The following is a 19,132-nucleotide window of genomic DNA, read 5'->3' as shown; positions in this document are numbered from 1 at the left end:
TGTAAACCTCCCCATGATCAAAAAAGCCAAAATTCCTCTGATGGCACCATCCCCTGAGCCACGTGTTGATCAGGTGTGTTTTCCTGTTCCTTCCAGTGTCCTTCCCTGCCACTGTAGGGATTGAGGAAAACACTACCTGTGCTCCCGATCCTTCAACCACTCTCCCCAGTGCCCTGAAGTCCCTTTTGATCACTGCAGGACTTCTCTCTGCCACCTCATCGCTGCCAGCCTGTATAACCAACAGCGGGTAGTAGTCCGAAGGCCGCACCAGATCAGGGAGCTTCCTAGCAATGTCTCTGACCCGGGCCCCAGGGAGGCAGCAGACTTCCCTGTGGGACGGGTCCGGTCGGCATATCGGGCCCTCTGTTCCCCTCAGAAGGGAATCGCCTACGACAATCACCCTCCTTTTTTTCTTAGCAGAGGCAGTCATAATGCGTGGGGCTGACTGCCTCACCCTGGGCAACCTCCTGGATGGACCTTCGTCTACATCCTCGATGTAGATGCATGACCATATTGGTTTGCCACACTTTTCCATTTGAATGAAAGTCTCACTTATCTCCCCAGAGTAAGTACTGGCTGAGGCTTTAAATCCAACTGGCATAGTCTGTGTTGGATTCTCTGGCTACAAACTTGGGACATAGCCTATTTGAAAGAATAAAGCTGCGAACAGACTTAAAAAAGCCCTAGGGGACAGTGGCTGTCTGGAATCCCTGTGCTGTGCTCCACGGCAAGAACTAAGGCATTTGTCACATTTTCACAAGAATTGACTTCATTTTTACAGAGTTGGTTTAGGGCTCTTTTTTCCTTTTTTGTAATATAGAAACATAGCAAACATAAAGGCAAGGGAAAATCCATACTGTTTACACACAACATACAAAATAGGAAAGAAGATGAACATGAAAGTGGTCTTCTCTTTGAACCAGAAAATCTATTGCAGACCCCTTTTTCAGTGTAAACATCTAAATTTGGATGAAACATGACATCCACTCATTCTGTATATAAGGCTGATTCAGACTTACTGTCCAATAACATGCTACAAATACAGCGTAGATGAGACATTCGTGTTTTGCTTGCACATACGCTGGAACACAAATATGCCATGTGCAAAACCACAAACGGAGAACAGAGAGTAAGGTGGTCATTTGCCTTAATTGCTAGGATTTTTTTTTTCTGCCTTAGTAACATTTTATAGGTGAAGTCAAATAAACACACAAGAAACAGATGAATTAGGTATGCCGAAAATATGCGCGTTGCTCACATTCAGATTTTAGCAGCAATGAAATTTAATTCTAGATTGCACTCTGATACAGTAATGGAAACATCAGGTTTCACTAGCCAGCAAAAGCTGTGCTCTAAGACCAGCAAACAGGAGGGGTGGCTGGCTGCTCCACGCAGCTTGCACTTTATCATCATATACATTTGGAGAATCCAAATGGGTTGGTTTGTAATACTGATTTTGTGGAGTCAGAAATCACAGCACTCCAAGTTAGTTTATTCTGCAGGAACAGTGCTTAAGTCATGTCATCTCAATTTCTAAAGACTTCGAAAACAATTTTCTAGTCCTAATATGAACTAGCCTAGGCCTGGTTCCAAAAGCTAAGGCTGACTGGGGATAAGAGGCACCTCTCAATGTTGTGCCTATATTATGGGGTGTGACAGAAACTGGCTTATAGCTTTTTCTGGATAGTCAGTGGGTTGTCAGTGATTTGCATCTCATTGAAAGGCTGAGCGCCATTTGGGGGATGATCAGGCATCTAAGGCAGGTGCTAGAGACTACAACATTGTGGGCACGTTAGGATTTAGGGTTGAGAGAGCAAGCAATTGAAGTTGTTGATGGAGTCACGAGCTACAGAGGAGGGGGCTGTTTTTCCCAGACCATTTCTTTATTTCTGGGAACATGTACCTTAAAGGATTTTTATGAAGAGCTACTTGAAACCACTTGTTCTATCACACAGTAGGCAGAAATTAGACTCTGAACGAAGCAGACTTTTGTCAGCTATTGTCTAAGTGTTTCTGAACATCACATTTTTCTGTTGCACCGTGCAGTTATGTCCTCCTGATACTTCTTTCTAATACAGCGACAGAGCTTGCCCTAATTAGTCAAAAGTATTGCTGTAATATTGGGAGTTCTGGAGAGTTCAATCTACTTAATTCCAATTGAGCTTAACCAGATGGAAGAGGATCGGCTCAGAAAAGTCCCTGAGATGTCCATTATCCCAACCAAAAGAAAGGCGGGTTATAGTAGTTCTCCTTGGACTAACTAAGCAATTAGACTTAGGAAGACACAGCAAAGGGAAAAACCATTTCTCCAGCATAAATCTCACTAGCAAATACTGTAGATATAAGTGTTTCCAAACACCCCAATTAACTTCATATGGAGCACAAACCAAGTTACTCCATTATGGCATGTTGATGAAGAAAATAATACTTGGCCGCCTTATGATCAGAGATCCAAAAGACAGCTCAAAACAAATGTGGATTATTACACATGGCTAATACACACCAAGATATGCCATGTACTAATGCACCTGGAGCTTTCCAGGTATAGTGGATATTTTGTACAAGAAAGTAGTTTTATTTTTCATGCTACCTCTTTAGCATCTCAGTTCCTGAAGATACACTTTATTAGGTTTGAAAGAACTCTGTTGAAGTCATCAGTATTAGGTTACCCAAATTACAATCTTACTTCCAATTGAACTGCATTAGCACCCAAGGTGAGGAACTCTCTCAAGACTTGGAAAGACAGAATGATCATATCCATTACAGACTAAAGGACTGGAAAGGAACAGTGAATACCAAGGTGTTTTTAAATCAGTATTTTGAGATTTAATCCAGGCAGTATCAGGAAGTATTATCTGGTTACCTGTGTACCTTACTATGTATCACCGGCACCATATCACAGCGCCTGTGCTTTTGAGCAGACTAGAAACAAGAGACTTTGCTGGGTGATAAGGGCAGCTAACTATGTCTCAGTGATGGTGATCTGAACCAAGACCCACGGAATCCAGAAGCTTCATTCAGGATTGCTGGATGGGCTGGAATCAGAATCAGCTGACTAACTCAAAAGAACAGGAAGTATTACCATTTTTCCCCATTCTGTATAACAAGCTATAGGAACACTATCAGGCTTCTTCCATCTCCTATGAAATTTTCATAGCACCTTTGGAAGAGTTCAAGGAAGATCAAGGCCTCTTGTGTCAGACCCAACTACTTCCTTGCTCAGGAAGCTTAAGCGTTTTCCAAAGAGCCTGCACTCGCACATCTGACTTGGGTAATCTGCCTGAGGAAATCATGTAGGTACTGATGTAGTGGGACATCACGGGATGCCAACATGATGTGCAAGATATGAAAACACAGGACAACCCAAGAAATCACCTGTATCATATTGCCCCAAACAGCCACCAAGCTTCAACACTTTAATCCTACCATAATATAGCAGACAGTTTAGATGACGGAATGGCGGACAACTCTGAGCAACTGTCCTGCATTAAGTCTGACAGAGAATTATTCAGTCCTAAAGAGAAAGAGAGCATGGACTTGCCAGAGTGTTTCACTGGGGTAGGTGGTTTTCCTTCTAAAATCAGAAGGCAGTCTACCTGGGGGTCACTGAGGTGATGGCAAGGGAAAAGAAGCTACTGCAGTGTGAGGGTTTGGTTTGTGTGTTGAAGGAGGGGCTGGATTAAGCCAGAGGATGTAGGACTTTGAACCAGAAAAGAGCTGAACTCAATCAGAAGAGTCCAGGCCAATTCAGAAGTGCCGTTGTTGGACTGTTTGTACAACAGAAAACATCATTTAGCTCTAAGCAAGGCTGTAAAACAAACAAGCATCAGTGACTAAAGGATAGGTTTGTTTTCAGCTCAGGTTAGAGAAAATTAATGAGTGGGTGTGCACACATGACTGGAAGCAATCAAGTTAGTGCAGCTTAATGAGTTGCTATTAATCAGTTTTGATTGCATTAGCTGACACACATAAATTCTTAGCTTGTTGCAAATAAAAATAAAATGTATTACCTTGAACTGCTTTTAAGCAAAAGACATTTGGTTGCTTGCTTGTCCCTACCCCATATGCGTAAGTGTTGAGAACAGATACAATTGTGTTACTTTTGAAGAATAAGAATACGTGACTTTCCGTGTGAATCTCTTACTGATGCAGGCTGAAAGATTTCCTCTCTAAAAGAAATGAGAGCAGAGCTGCTGAGAACAGCACCTACTCAAGGCAACTTCCCAGCCTGAATGAGCTTGCTCTCAGCCAGCCACAGGAAGATTATCTCAGCTTCAAGGTTTAGAAAAAAGGGTCCCCTAACCAAATTCAAAGGCCCCTAACCGTATGTATATAAGAAGAAACAAGAAGACTTCAAGAAGAACAAGTCAAAAGCATTAGAATTTTGGTTTGTCCATTTTCAGGGAACGAACTCTACAGCTAACACAGCATTAGTGCCATTGCAAGAATACAGAGCGTTGTTTGTGCCTTGAGGGGTGAAACAACAACTAATGTTCTTCTGGGTTGTGAAATAAATTTAGCCTGTGCATGTAGGTGATCACTGAGCTGGAAAAACAGTCTAAGAGGCATCCCCCAAAACATTCAAGTCCTTCTTTACGAAGTTGCTTTTGTCCATGCTGCTCCCATCCTTCAGTATTGCGTGCACACATGCGCACACACAAAACACACCCATCCTCCCTCCCCGCCACTGCAGATCTGTGTAACAAGCCTAGAGATGAGTGGTGGTGTGATGTAGCTGAAATCCCAGCTAAGAATCAGTTTTGGTACCATGTTTTTAGTAACATGCCACCTTTGACTGAAGAGGTTTAGGAATTCAGTCTGCTTTGTTGCTCCAAGCACAGGAGCAGTAACTTGCCATTTTGTTTGAAACACCCATTATTTCCAGAAGAGGAGGGGGAAAAAAAAAGCCTGACATGTTAAAAATGTTTGAAGGGGAAGTGATGTGTTTAACAACTGAGAGTTATATTTGGAAAATGATTAGGTTTTAGCATTCGGACATAAAACCAGCAATGGTTCTGTATTGTCTGAACGTAAGATAAAATCAATTTGCATTTCATCAAAAAAAGTCCTGATTCAACAACCATATAAAGTCATATTAGAACACCTTAGAATCTCCTGAATTAAAAAGCAGATCAAAAGAAGCCTTCTCAATGCAAAAATACTCTCTTTTTGTTTACAACATAACTGATTTCTTGATCAACAAATGAAGTTAGCACAAACTTATTATTTAAATTTAAGTAAACTGGATATTACTGAGTTCTTTGTTTTGGATTCCATTTGTAAAATGCCCCAAGCAACTGGAAAGGACACAGTGGTCTTTTTTCAAAATGTTTTTGTTTATAACTCAAGCAAAGATTGCAAGTGACTTACTAATTACTTAGCTTAATTTAAGCTGCAACCTGGAGATTTTTTCAATTTAAAAGATCTTAAGAACAAAAAAAGAAAATCCAATGAAGCAAAATATTGGCCTATTTTTCCTAAAGCCATGTAAGTAAATTTCTTTCCATGGACAAATAAATGTCTCAAGCAATTTAATACATTTTTTCATAAAAAACTGTTTCTAAGTCAAAAAACACATAGAAAATGCATCTTAAAAGATTTTTTTAAAGCAGGCTGGACTTTGAAGTTTAACCGGCTCTTCTCAGCCAGTAATATCTGTGATATAGTAATATCACAGATTCTGAGAAAAGAATCTGACAAATCATAAGGAATTTCAACAGCAGTTTATCTGGAAAGAAAGACAATTATTTCTAATTTGTTAAACTGAGGTGCAATTACTCTGCTCAGTAACTGCATGTCTTTTCTGCTCTCCTCGAGTCTTGGCCAGAACCTTTCAGGGAAAAGGTTTTTTTTCTCTGTAACTTCAGATACATACTCACAGCATTTTATTAATAAATCCAGGCCTTCCTGGCTCAGAAACAGAAGAACAAGCTGTATCACTAGTAATCTGGCTTCCTGTTCTGAATGAGAAAATCCGCCCGTTTGCAGCTTCAGGTCAGGACCAGACACTGACAAATAAGGGAACTCCCTACCTTGGAATTTCCCTTTATTTAAGGTAATTTTTGCAGCCAGAATAATTCTGTTACTCTTTATTCTTTGCAAAATACAGATTATTTTGGCTTTATTTTGGGAAAAAATACCCCCACAAATTAAAAAACCCACAACTATTTCTCCAGCTGTTGAAGAAGGGGATAATTCATCCTGACAAAACAACCCAAATCTCTGTATGTCAGTATCCATGTTTGTCAGACTACAGAGGCTCTTTTTGTTCCAAAGTAGTCCACATTCGAGTTTTATTATTCAAAGAGAGGATATTTGTCTTTTTTTTTTTTTTTTTTTTTTTGTAAACGTGGAGCCAAGGTTTACAGATACATTCAAATACAGTCTACAAAGCAGCACGTCCTCTAAGAGAAGGCAGGACAATACTGTATTTATAGGGGAAAAGTCCTGGAGTAAACTGCATCCTCTTGATGTTTGTTTTACCAGGGACAGCAGCAGAGGGATGTTACTGTCTACAGACTGTATTGGCAGAATAGCAGTAGGCTGGCCAGTTTGAGGAGTGGGTGTACTGGTGACCATTTAGCAGATCAACCAGGCCAATGACCTTGCAGTTCCCTATGGTCAGTGTTCCCTAGCTGGGTTCTGGTGCTTAAAAGACAGAAGCAAGGTTTAATAGAAATTAGTGAATTTTCTGTAATTATATTAATTAGAGCTTAAATTGATCTTTCACCTGATTGAGGAAGCAGTGCTGAGCCTCTCTAAAGAAGCCCATAAAACTCCCTACACCAGATACTTTTTTACTTAGTGAGGTTCAAGTTGGCCAAGACCTGGAAAGACGGATGTTGCCGCTGAGCTGTGTACTGTGACCTTGTGGAAATGGGAAAAGGGTAGACTTAAGCAGTGCTTATTGTCACATACCTTTTCCCCAAGATACATTCAGAAGACATAGTGGAGCTCAGACAGACTTCTGTACTGAGGGCATCTTGGTCCTCTGGTCTGGTCTGCTACACCCTGGTCTGCTTCTTCAGGATCACAGGGGGACTACACAAGCTTTTCTCCCTTTAGAGTGGCAGTTAAAACATGGGCTGTGCCCTAGCTAGTGGACTGCAATATTTATTGGCTTCTTTCTAGTGTTCGTGAAAGTGCTAATGATTTAACTGAAGAATCCATTATTTAACCTGGTTAGAGACCTGGTTTTTGCTAAAATGGAGATTCTCTACAAATTCAATCTCATGCTCCGTTAATCAGAGCAGTGATCCCTTAGCAAGAAAGACATAAAAAGTGTTACCACTGCTGCCTCTGTCCGCATTTGCAAGCTCTGAGCAGCAGCAGCAGTTCAAACAGGTGACTATTAAGTAATCAGGCCACCTCTGCAAGACATCCACATTCAGAGCTCCCTGCTTCACTCATGCCTTCAGATGTAAACCTGACAATTCTTCCAGTGCAACACTGATGACTTCTCTCATCTTTCAGCTGGCTTCTGTTCCCTTTTTTCCCAGTGTCGCAACTGTGCTGTTGAGGAATTTTTTTTTTTTCAATTATCCATTCTTTATTCTCCTTCTCTTTAAAATTGTTCTCCGGTCTGTCATCACAGATCCTGCCCTGTAATTCCTCATATTAGCTCACTGATCCTTACTGGCTTGCTCATTCACTTCTCTTTCTCTTGCACATCCTCATCTCTCTGCTGGAAATCCCATAGCCAGGCTTCACAACGCATCTGTGCTCTTCTGCCTTGGATGTTGCATGTTCCTGTCTAAACCACCTGCCTCTCCAGTTCACAACCTTGAATGGCTTTTTCTCATCTCCTCATATCATCTCCATGTTCTGCTTTTTTCCCTCTCTAGGACCATGCTATTTCTTCCAAGAGATAATTGAAAATTGACAAATTTATTTGCTTTTCCTTTCTTACCATACAGATGCTTTTTCTGCCTCGTTCAGTGCCATAACTGCACCCACATTTGTCCCACTAACCTTTTCTCATCTGAGCAGCCTTGCACTCATCCTGTCTTTTATTCTTTTCCTTAGCTAATCTGGCTCCTCACTTTAAAATATACTTTAGTCTTTCTGACTTTAAAAAACTTTCCACCTCCCCCTTCTCTGCCCTTGTTTCTGTTACTTTCCATCTCAACTCACTGAATCAAACTCCCTGTGGTTGCTCTGTGAGGTTTAGTACTTTGGGCATAGGGACTCATGTTGTACCTTCTCCTGGGAACAGTATCTGACTGTATTAGTCTCTTGGTTAACATCTTATGCTTCAACTTTAAGTTGTTTGTGGCAGAGTCCATCTTTTCATCTTGGGTTTGCAAAGAACTGAGCATGACTCTGTTCCCTTCCTCGGCTAGAGCCTGCAGCAGGGCAAATAATAAATAGTAACAGAACGATGAATTCAGTACTTTAGCACTGCCATCCACTGGCTGTCTTTGATCACAACACTCCATATTTGTCTAAAATCTTGAAGTTTTGTTTTTGTTTCATATGCTGCTACTGAAGTGGAATATATTATTGTAAGCACGCTATTTGGCAGTAATGGAAATGCCAGAAATCTTCATGTTCTATTCCTTCCAAATAAAAGATGCATGCCTTTTGCTTTCTATTTTGCTTTACGAAGTGACATATTGAGGTTGGTAACTCAAGTACTGAAGAATCAGGGGATTCTAGGGTAAACTGTATTAGGCTCTTCCAGCCTCCACCTTGTTTAGGAATGTCATGAACCAGAGTGGTTTCTCTATTTTAATAAACTTCAGTGCGCTTCCTTTCCATGAGCACGTCCAGTTTCTCCTTGAACCCATATATAAAGAGCTTTGTGGTATTTTTTCTTTTTTTTTTTTTCCTCACTATTTTATCTTTTTAAACCTCCCCCTCTTTCATTTCTTGGTTTTCTTTTACTTCATTTATGTGAAATAACCAAGCTTATTATAATTAGGATTTCTGATATATGATTAATATTCCATGGTTAAAACAACTTGCCTTTTACATGTGCTCCCATCCTGAACAGTGGCAGGAATATTTGCCTTCTTAGTACAACAGCTCCTCTGTGACAGGAGACTGTGAAAACCTATCTGGATGTGAGGTCCAATAAATTTTATAGGCAGGTGTGTTTTAAGAAAATTTTGAAAGGAAGAATAGATACAAATATCCAAAGGAAAAAGTGTGCTCAGTGTTTCAGTAATTCAATTGTTTATCCAGTTTACTGCCATGTGCTGAAATATTACCCAGAATTCTAGGAAATGCAGAAGTGGATTATGTGTTCAAGGGTGGAGCACTAATTGAATTCTTAATTGAAATGACTCATCGAAGCAACACAGTAACCTGGATTGCCCCCCTGAACGTAAAAGTCTTTCCAATGGTATCCTGGCACAGGTGCCACACTAAAAGCTTGACTCCTGTCCATCTAAAGGAAAGGTTATCCGTCAGAGGAAGATTTGCTGAAAGGGGGTCACTATTTGCAAGTGAAAGGCATTTTTCCTTATGACAAGGCAAGATGGATTAGTCCTTTTCTCACTCATTTTGTCTCAACCAAAATTGGTCACACTGGGCACAAAGCTTACTAAGTACTTCAATATACAGGGCTTAACTGAAGTATGGACCTTACACAAACCGTCTGTAAAGGCATGGATTTTTCTCATCTTGACACTTACATAGGAAGAGAGCTATAATTAGATGGACTAATCAACATTTCTAATAATGATATGTAAGCTGAAGAGTGTTCTGTTATAATGACTGCAAGTTAAATATCAGGTGAAATTCACTCATTATTATGAAAAACTTCTTTCCTTGTGCGTACTGACTCTTACTTTTTAAAGAGGATATTGATTAGGTTTTGCCTCATTAAAAAACAGCGTTTATATTAATGCTGGATTTTTAATGCTTTAGACTTCCTTGTTCACTAGGGGACTCTTACAAGCCTGGTCCTTTATTTTAGTGATTTATAATTGAACCATAAACACCTACTTGGCAGTGAAATTTGGAGCAGATAAGGCAAACGAACAAAAAAGATTAGTTATTCTTGATTTCTACTACTTACAAGTGACTAGAAGCTAGGACATTTAACATGTTTTTAGTGTCTTACAAATAAACAAAGATTTGCATCTGACTTCCACTACCCATGCAACCTGGGGTCTACATGTACTTGAAAAGTATGATCCACCAGCAGAAAATACACACATCACAGAAGAACAGTGAGAGAGGATAGAATAACTTTCCAAAGGCCTTTTGTTAAAATTTTGCCATTTAGTTAAAGGATATTTGAAATAATTTTCACCTCTCTTGAATTTATTAATTTCTGCCAGCTGATAAACCTTTTCTCTAAAAACCTAAAAATACCTGGTGCAAATAAATGGAGTCTTTCTCTTAAGAACATTAAGAGGCAGAAAGTGAGTTTGTATCACTTCTCTTGAAAAGAACTTAATAGCCAAGAAATCAGAGTTCTCCTTAGTGCTTTGATACACCAGTATTGACTGTCTTCATTATTCTGTCAAAGCTAATAAAGTGCATAAACACATTAAGTACACTCTCATGATATCCTTACTTTCAGAAAACTGCAGAAACAAGTACAAGCTTCATTAAAGAAATAAACAATTATCCATGACTTCAGTAGCATAAGTGATTACTGCCTTTGATTTTTGAAAGAAATTTCTTGTGGCTGGAAAAATCTTAAGACAGAAGACAAAACATAGGCTAAAAGTATTTTATAATGTACTTACATATCACTGGCAATGGAGGAGTTCCTGGACATGGACTTTGGAGAAAGGTCATAGTCACTGTCTGACCGGTAAAGGAAAGACTCCCTACGTTGACTGTGGACAAAATTTGCCTGAAGAATTAGCCCTGATCCAGGGCTCGTCATGGGATCCAAGGGACTCCGTCCCGATGACGTACCATTGTCTACATCAAAACTGCAAAAAGAAAGGAGAAAAAGATTAATGCCATTGACATAAGAATTTTGAAAATAATAAACACTCTTCTGACAAATTTATTACTAGGTAATTGCTTCTTCATAACAATGGGGAAATAAAGATCTGGTCAATTCCACTACTAAACCAAAAAACAAGACACACAAGAAATATGCTTTAAAATTGCTGATAATCAAAAAGAACAAGTCTGAAGGAAAAGAAGTTGGTGGAGAAAGGAAACACTATTAGACTACAGGAAGCCTTATGCTTCTCTCTATGTAGAGTATCCGTGAGCTCTATACCTGAGGAAACATCATGTTTCATGATTTTCTCCCTCAGGCACCATCTCTCCTGAGCTGGACCCTCATCTTCCTGTCTCCCACTGTTGAGGCAGTTGAGGGCTCTTTTGTTATCAAGTACTCAACCCTAATTACCCTTCATTACTACCCAAATATTTCAAGAACATATTTTGTCTTATTCAAATAAATAAAGCGCTGGGTTGGGATTGAGGTGTATCTGTGTGCTTGGGCACGTTTGCATGCATTAGAGTTGCTATTTTACAACAAGATCGAAGAAATGAGTTCTTTGCTCACTGCCAAGCAGCGCAACTTCTGTGGCTATTCGTGTCTTTGAACTACACAGTTTAGACCCAGCACTGCTAGCTGTTGTATTTGTTATTAAAAGTGGTAAACAGGCTTATCACTGCTGTCATGAGACGCAAAAGTGTGAGGGGAGAGAAAGAAAGAGGAGGGAGAAGATGCTCTTTCACATAGCCTGTGACGTTTCCACAAAGGGCTTTGAAAATCAGTGCAAAGACCTTGAATGGGAGTCTGCAATCCATTAGAAACTAGCACAGGGTGGGCAGTGCTGGGAGGACATGCTCACGGCAACCCGTGCTGCTTAGCAGCCTGACACCTGTGTTTTGTACTTTATGGAGTCTTTTTGGACCATGCGGCTCCATTGTTAGACTTGATGTGTTGTGGCGTGCAATCTCAGAGGTCACAAATGTCAGGATTAGTAAGATTATGTCTCCATGTGATGGGATGGAGCACATTTTATCCAGCCAGAAGTGGAAGATGGCTTTTGTTTCCCTAGTTGGTTGTGTCTCTAAAACCAAAGGTCAAATTTAGTTTTACAGCATAGTAGGAAAGGTGTGCATGAGACTTTGGCTTATACTAATATAAGCTCATTTGCCATACTAATGGGAACTTAAATAATACTGCTAAAGCATTTAGGAATGAGGGATGAATAGAGGATCTTCCACATGATTTTTTAAACATGGATTAAGTGTTAGCATCATGATATGTATTTGTAATGAAAGCATCTAAAGTACTCATTTTGAAAACAGTGTTCATGTGAAGGACACCCACCGGTTTTCAATTATATCTAATGACAGTGGAAGAGAAAATAGTACATGTCATCTGTTGATTAGACTTCAGCCTGGCGCAGGTGTCACAGCACGTACATGCTACTCTCCGCACTAGCTTGTTTCTTGCTGTTATCTACCATTGACCTGAGGTTGCAGTGAGGTTGCCACTTTAATATTTTACTGAAGTGACAGCATTCCCATGGCCTGTTTTTCTTTGTTAAATGAACTAATCAAAGAAACATATATTGCCTATTCTGACAGAGATGTGCATTGCCTGGGAAAGAATGGACCTTGGTTTCATGTTACTTTGCACATATTCCTGGAACTGCAAGCTTTCTGCCACTCTCAGACTACATTATTTATTTTTTTATTCACCTTTCACAATCTGAATGTAGAAAAGCAATTTTTTTTTTTCCAGAAAAACTATCCAGAAAATGGTATTAAACAAACTTCAAGAGAGCTTAGCAATTTAATCCTCTTTTCACTGTAGTTTTCAGAACAACTCACTATCAGTAAATCCTTACACATACAGTTCTTCCCAAATTTGATTTCTTTTGATTATGCCTGAATACTTTTTCTTTGTCCTCAAATGTGCTGCTGCTACATGACATTATCAATCTCAAGCTAACAAAGCTTAATCGGTAAGACATCAAATAAATGCCTTTTTTATTTAATAAATTTATTAAATTTATCAAATAAATTTTATTAAAGACATTTAATAATTTCTTTTCTGCCACCAGCCTGCTGGGTGATCTTGGACGATGCAAAGATCCTCTTTGCATTTAATTTTCCCTATTCATTGCATCTTTGTGATCATTGTGAGATCTACTCACAAAAAAACTTTGAAAAAAATATTAGAAAGGGCAAGATAGTCTGAATGCGACAGTAAAACATTCTTTGCAGCTTATAGTACCATAAGTTAATAACCATATTGCCATTACTACTAGCATGAATACTATTATTCACTAGCAATCAATATCTTTTGAGTTTGAATTCCTGAATGTTCCAGGAGTACAAAATGCTCACAATGCCAGTGAAGGGTTTGGAACATCTGTGAGCTCATCATATCCAAATTTCCTCGCACTTCTATTTCATCACCTACATAAAATAACTTTTTTCTTTTAACAGCTGCAAGAACACACAGACTCCTAAACAATACACAGTCTGTATGCTTTGTTTTTCTATGGAGGACAGGAGGGCAGACCTTTCATGCAATTTTAGGTAAAATAGAAGAAGATTGTTTACTCCTGTGCTCAATAAGACTAACTTCCACAATGACAGTATCATTTCAAATAAATATAAGCTTGTCTGAAAGCTCTAAGGCAAAAGATAAAAGTGGGATAGAAATAAATGAAGTCAAATGTAAGTCTGTCTCACAGCAGGAAAATTTGGAATAAGGAGTGACTATAAATTGATTCCTTTAACAGTGGACTTAATTATTCAACTGATTAAAAGGTATTTTATTAGATTATAGAAATGTATGGGTTTGTTTGCAGATTTGTTTTATTTTTTTCACCCACCTTTTGTGGACATGATATGAATATTTTATTACCAGTCCTATTTCTCCCAGTCAGAAACTAAGGCAGGCTTCTATGAATGATTTCACTGTCAGATTATAACATAGTGAATTTTTAAAATTTAAAAGTCTATTAGATAAAACTGCATTTTCATCAGCTGGGAGAGGCCCTGTGGTTTGCATCACTAGGTAACTACATGTATGTGCAAGACTTGCACGTGGCTGTTGTGACAGGAATTTTATCCTGTAATACTGTATTGTGTCCGCTAGATGGGTGTCAAAAGTAATCAAAGGGATTCAAATGTATCAGCTATAGGCTTCAGCTCATACTGCGCAACGAAAATGTCTTTTATGTCAATATGCATCAAGAAAAAAAATGTTCAGTTCTACAGTCAAAGGGGAAGTGTGAATACAGCACTGGTTTGCCAGAAACATATTTATTTATATTAAAAGGTTTCTAAAATGCTACAGCAGTTAAGTGTCTTGTTTAGCTCTTACTTACCGAGACATTTGCTAACATTTTCAGATACAAAAACTTGTGGAAATCTAAATGAAAAATGTGTTATTACACTGAAAATCAAATTAATTGTTTTTTTGGCTGAATCACAAGTCTTAATTGCAAGAAATGGTGCTGCTGATCACACTGCATCAAATGAACAGAGAATCAGAATGGGGAATTGAAGACTTTTACACAAGTTGTTTGTTCTTTCTTGCTGCATACACTGAAAAAAATTAAAAGTTTACGATACAAAATAGAATAGACTCTTTATTTTGCCTGGACAGAAACTGCAGAAAGTAAGCTGTGGTTGCTTCGTATTTATCTTTCCACTCCGGTTAAGTTTTAAGCCACAACAAGAGTACGCTGTGAATTAAAATCTGCACGTTCAGTGACAAACCAGAAGCCATTCTCTCCCTAGAGTGTTCCTCAGCCTCTTTGCACTTTTGGTGGAGAGTAATCTTTGCAAAGGAAGAAGGAGCATGGAAGTTGTTATTGAAGGCACAGGAAAGAACTGTTTTCCTACCATTTCACGGGCAGCAAATGGCCATTTAAAAGACAGACTTTTTCACCGTTACTCTGCAGCCAGCTTCAGGCACTTTGCACAACACTTGCAAACTGAAGCTGCTTTTAGTGACAGGAGCATTTGGCACAGCACACATCACAGAATTTTCTATGTTCAAAGAGCTTTGCTGCAACTCCAGAGATGCCAAATCTATGAAAAGCCAGTGCTAATTCAGCAACTTTTGTGTCTGCATTTTGACAAAATGTTTTATGACATTAGTGGATACTGTTTATCCTTAGAGCCTGCCTTATTCAGTGTTCAGTGATAACAAACATGACATGAGATGAAAGTTCAGCCTTTTTTCCTTTTTTGGCTATTTATCATGTTCGCATGTCTTGCCCACCATGTATCATCCAGGCTCTGCACTCGGGGATAAAGGCGGTGAACTCTCTTGAGCAACTTGTAAACAATAATGGCTGATCTTCCCTGTGCTCCTAATAGGACAAGAAGTAATAACATCACAAGCAACCTTTAGGAAGGTTACTAATTATTTGCTTCAGGCAATAGTAGGACTCTGTGGCAAGGACAGGAGAGGTTCTGGGTCCTGGATCTCAGCAGCACTCCTTCACTGTTAATGACTGCACAGCTTCTTTACCCGGTGAAAGAAACCCTCTGTGGACTTCCTTTTGAGTCCTTAAATAACTCTCTGCTACTCTCTGCAAGGTTGCTAAAAGAAAAAAGGGGAAGTTCTGTGTACAAAACACAGCTTTCAGTTACATAAGGAGTAATGGCATCATAATGAATATGCACAAGAGCTTGTAACTAAGGCTGCATAGAAAATCTTAATGTTGGTCTTCCTTATTACTGAGAGTTTAGCAATTTACTCCTGTAGCTTTTTGTTGGGGATTTTTGTTTTGTTTTGTGGTTTTTTTAGAGAAGTCAGCAATAGTAGAAGTGGGAAGGAAATAAGTTCCAACCCAAAATGAAGAATTTACTAGACTTTTTATGAATAACAATTGCACACCTGATATTCCCCTTTTAAGTCTCTCTCCAACTTCAGCCTATCCTATCTTGGAAACTATGGGGAGGGAGAGAGGTAGGAGCCAAATTAATTGATCCTCTAGGGACACCTTATCTTTTAAGGCCATCTTTAAACATTACAGAGGGACAACAAGTTCTAGAGGAGCAAATTTTGTCCCCCATCAAAGGAGTCCATTGTCCTAGTGCCAAGCAATCTCTCCAGCCATCTGTCTGTACTATTACCTACCTACGCATCTCGATGTCCTTACTTCCCAGAAGTCCTGTCCTTTATTTTCACCTGGAAACACAATCCCACCATCACACCAAATGGGTGCATTTGGCATAGCAGCTCTAAGTCACGGAAATTATCACAGAAGAGCTGCCCTGTAGCAACTTGCTTTGGGCAGGGTCTTATTTAGAGCAAAAGCAAGGTAATAAAAATTTATTTACGTCTCCAAGGAAAAGGTAAGCTATTTATCGCCTGTGCCCTGGGACAGGAGCCCACCCCTGGAGGAGGCAGCCTGTAGCTACTGGAGAAAGGGAAGAAACGGATGGTCCTCTCAAATGCGGAATCTGAATTTGTTACTTGGATTGCTCAGGATGAAAAAAGCAGTCGGCCACCTCAGCTGGCGGGACCCACTGTGGACGTGGAGGGTTGTAGAGAAAAGCCACAGTGTGCCTGTCTCTAGGATAATTTGGTATAAAAGCCCAGGGTAGGGGAAGGCTCATTCTCTGTCAGATGGGATGTGACAGGCAGAGTGTAGGATGCTCTTAGACCTTGTGTGCATTGATTACTGTGTATCCTGGAGATGTATGTGTCTCAAATCAAAGCAGAACAGTTTAAAGTTTTGTTCTTAGATGTGATGGATTTATTCTGCATTAGTTATAGGTTATTTCAGTAGGACAGCCCATTCCAGTTACTGTGGAAATCACACCCATTGTGACCCAATTCTTCAAAAAATGTACAGAGACTCCTGAAATACTATGTCATTAGAAAGCATTTTGTGTGAGGTGGACACTGATTCTGTTACAGCAATTTTACAGCTCTCAATCAGAGAAGGCAGTGCAAGGAATAAATGAAGATAGAGACAAGAACCTCTTCCTCTGGAACAAACATTATCTGCTAATAAGAACTGAATTGTCATTGATGCATTTTAGGTAGTTAAATTCTGTTTTACTTTATATACTAAATATATTCACTGATTTCACTGAATTCAGCTGTAAATCTGTTCAAAGATTTGCTAATACACCAAATAATTATCATAATTTCTTTGTGAAATACTGATTTTAGACACACTTTACATTCATTAACTAGACTGGACAAGCACTTTGGTTATGTCTTTATGACTTCTCTTGGACCTTTTTGTTGCTTGTTAATAGACTAAACATTAAATTGAGCCAACAGCTGACTTGGGTGTTCCCTTTTTTGCCAGACATAGTTATCTCCAGAGCTTAATAAAGATGGAACTTTAGAATTTTTTTTATCAGAAAGAAACAAGTTGTCAGTAATCAGCCCCTGTCATAGGCTCCCACTGGTCTTTAGATGTTAAATAAGTTAACCTGCAGCATCAGAAAAAAACCTGTAAAAATAAATCAGTGGATTTATATAATTGAATAGCAGGCCTAAAATTTATTTTCTGCATTAATTCTCTGCTCGGGACTTTTCAAAATGTTTCCTTTCTGACAGTGTCTACCCAGTGATGCAGGAGAGACCAGATCTGGTTTTCTCCTTCTACTCTGCATTCTGTCTCTTCCCTCATGCCTAGTAAAAACTAAAGACCTCAGTGAACTGAGGGGGAAAAAAAGAAATATTTATACTGACATTTTAGAAGGAATATCAATCAACTCTCTATATTTCAAGAAAAAAATCCTTTATATGTGACCTAATAATTTTCTTTGTAACAAAGCTAACAAAAACTTTTGCCTTCCATTGCTTAAAAATATGTTCAGCGAATTGTAAACAAATGATATTAAAAGGAGCATATAATCTAAATCTGAATTTTCTTGTACCACTGGAGAATTCAAGGCAACTATCTACTTGTGGCTTTGGGTTTCCAGTTAAGTGATTCAGCAAGCAAGCCCTATGATTAACTCCATTTTTAGAAGTGGTGTGGATAGATTTTCCAGTATCAAAACTGCAAGCAAAAGAAGAAAATGTGACATTTCATGAAATTTGCTTTTAGCAGCAAAACTTGGCTTTTGCTCTTGGCATAACTGTTTTTGGAAAAATTTAGAGTGTAACAAGGCTTAATGCTAATATTAAAAGCCCAGATAACAGGCAAACAGAACATGTGTAGGACAAAAAATACACTGAAGCAAAAAGGTTTGTAAGAATTAGTCTACTCAAACATGTTAGCAAAGGAACTCCAACTACCTATTTGAGCTTCTGTCTCATGATTTTTTAGCAAGCATCTTAGGAAATGTAGCCGATCTCTCTAAACAAACCATTTCGTGTTTTGTTATGAAGTTTCCAAGCGAGGAGTTTTCTGTGATGACTATTCCATATTTTGGTGTGGTGTTTTGCTTCGAACAGTCTCCTCATACTCAAGGTGTACTTTTCATAATGTCACCTCATTATTCTTAATTATACCTCATTGGTCTATGCATTCGGCACACAAGCCTTTGCTGCACCTATTAAATCAATTTGCTTGTTGTGCTCAGCCATACTGGGATTCTTTTTATGATTCCTTTTATTCTTTCCTCAGAGAGAAGATTGTCCCTCACCCGGCAATTTTTACTCTCTGAACTTGGCTCTTGCAAGTGAACATCTTCCTACTAATGTGATGTTCAGATAAGAATGCCAGATTCCAGATCCTGTTACACGGATTTGATGTTTTGATGTTTCTTTGAAGCTGAAATAGTTGTCTTACTTCAGTAAAATAAAAATGCAAACAAAAGCACAAGAGAAACAAAATGCAGAATAATTTCCAAGAAATGTGGTAATTTGTTCAGGCTTCTACTAGGTTTAAGTCACTTTGTACGGTTCTTCTGATCTAATGATCCTACTGGGACTAGTATCCCCATTTTTAGGCAATAAAAAAAGGCCACCGAGACATTAACTGGTTTGCCCAAGGCTTCTGGTAAAATCTGTGGCAGGTTGAGGTCTGAATGAGGAAATCTGCAGAAAATATTGAAGAATCAGAACTATTTTGGGTAACCTGAGGTAAAGAAGGCTGAAAAATAGAATGACTTAATCCAGACGTGAGAAAGAGTACGCAGCAAATCCGGAGGTGCTCCTGAGCAGCCCACCACCCAGCTGGCCCCAGCCACCCACCAGCTCCCACTGCTGTGGGCGCCTGGCAGCGCCACTGCAATTCTAGGAGTGCAGTTTCAG

General features: G+C 39.1%; 1 protein-coding gene across 1 annotated transcript in view; it reads right to left on the bottom strand.

Annotated features, from left to right (window-relative positions):
• LOC103919437 (cAMP-specific 3',5'-cyclic phosphodiesterase 4D-like) overlaps positions 1-19,132 on the bottom strand; it is an 84,365-nt gene that overhangs the window by 14,483 nt on the left and 50,750 nt on the right. Inside the window, exon 2 of the mRNA XM_009326944.1 lies at positions 10,704-10,895. Within this exon, the coding sequence (XP_009325219.1) occupies positions 10,704-10,895 (192 nt within the window). The remainder of the gene's footprint in view (positions 1-10,703; positions 10,896-19,132) is intronic.

Source organism: Pygoscelis adeliae, unplaced genomic scaffold (genome assembly GCF_000699105.1).
Source record: "Pygoscelis adeliae isolate BGI_AS28 unplaced genomic scaffold, ASM69910v1 Scaffold116, whole genome shotgun sequence".
NCBI classification, from domain to species: domain Eukaryota; kingdom Metazoa; phylum Chordata; class Aves; order Sphenisciformes; family Spheniscidae; genus Pygoscelis; species Pygoscelis adeliae.
This window is presented reverse-complemented; position numbering and strand designations above follow the sequence as displayed.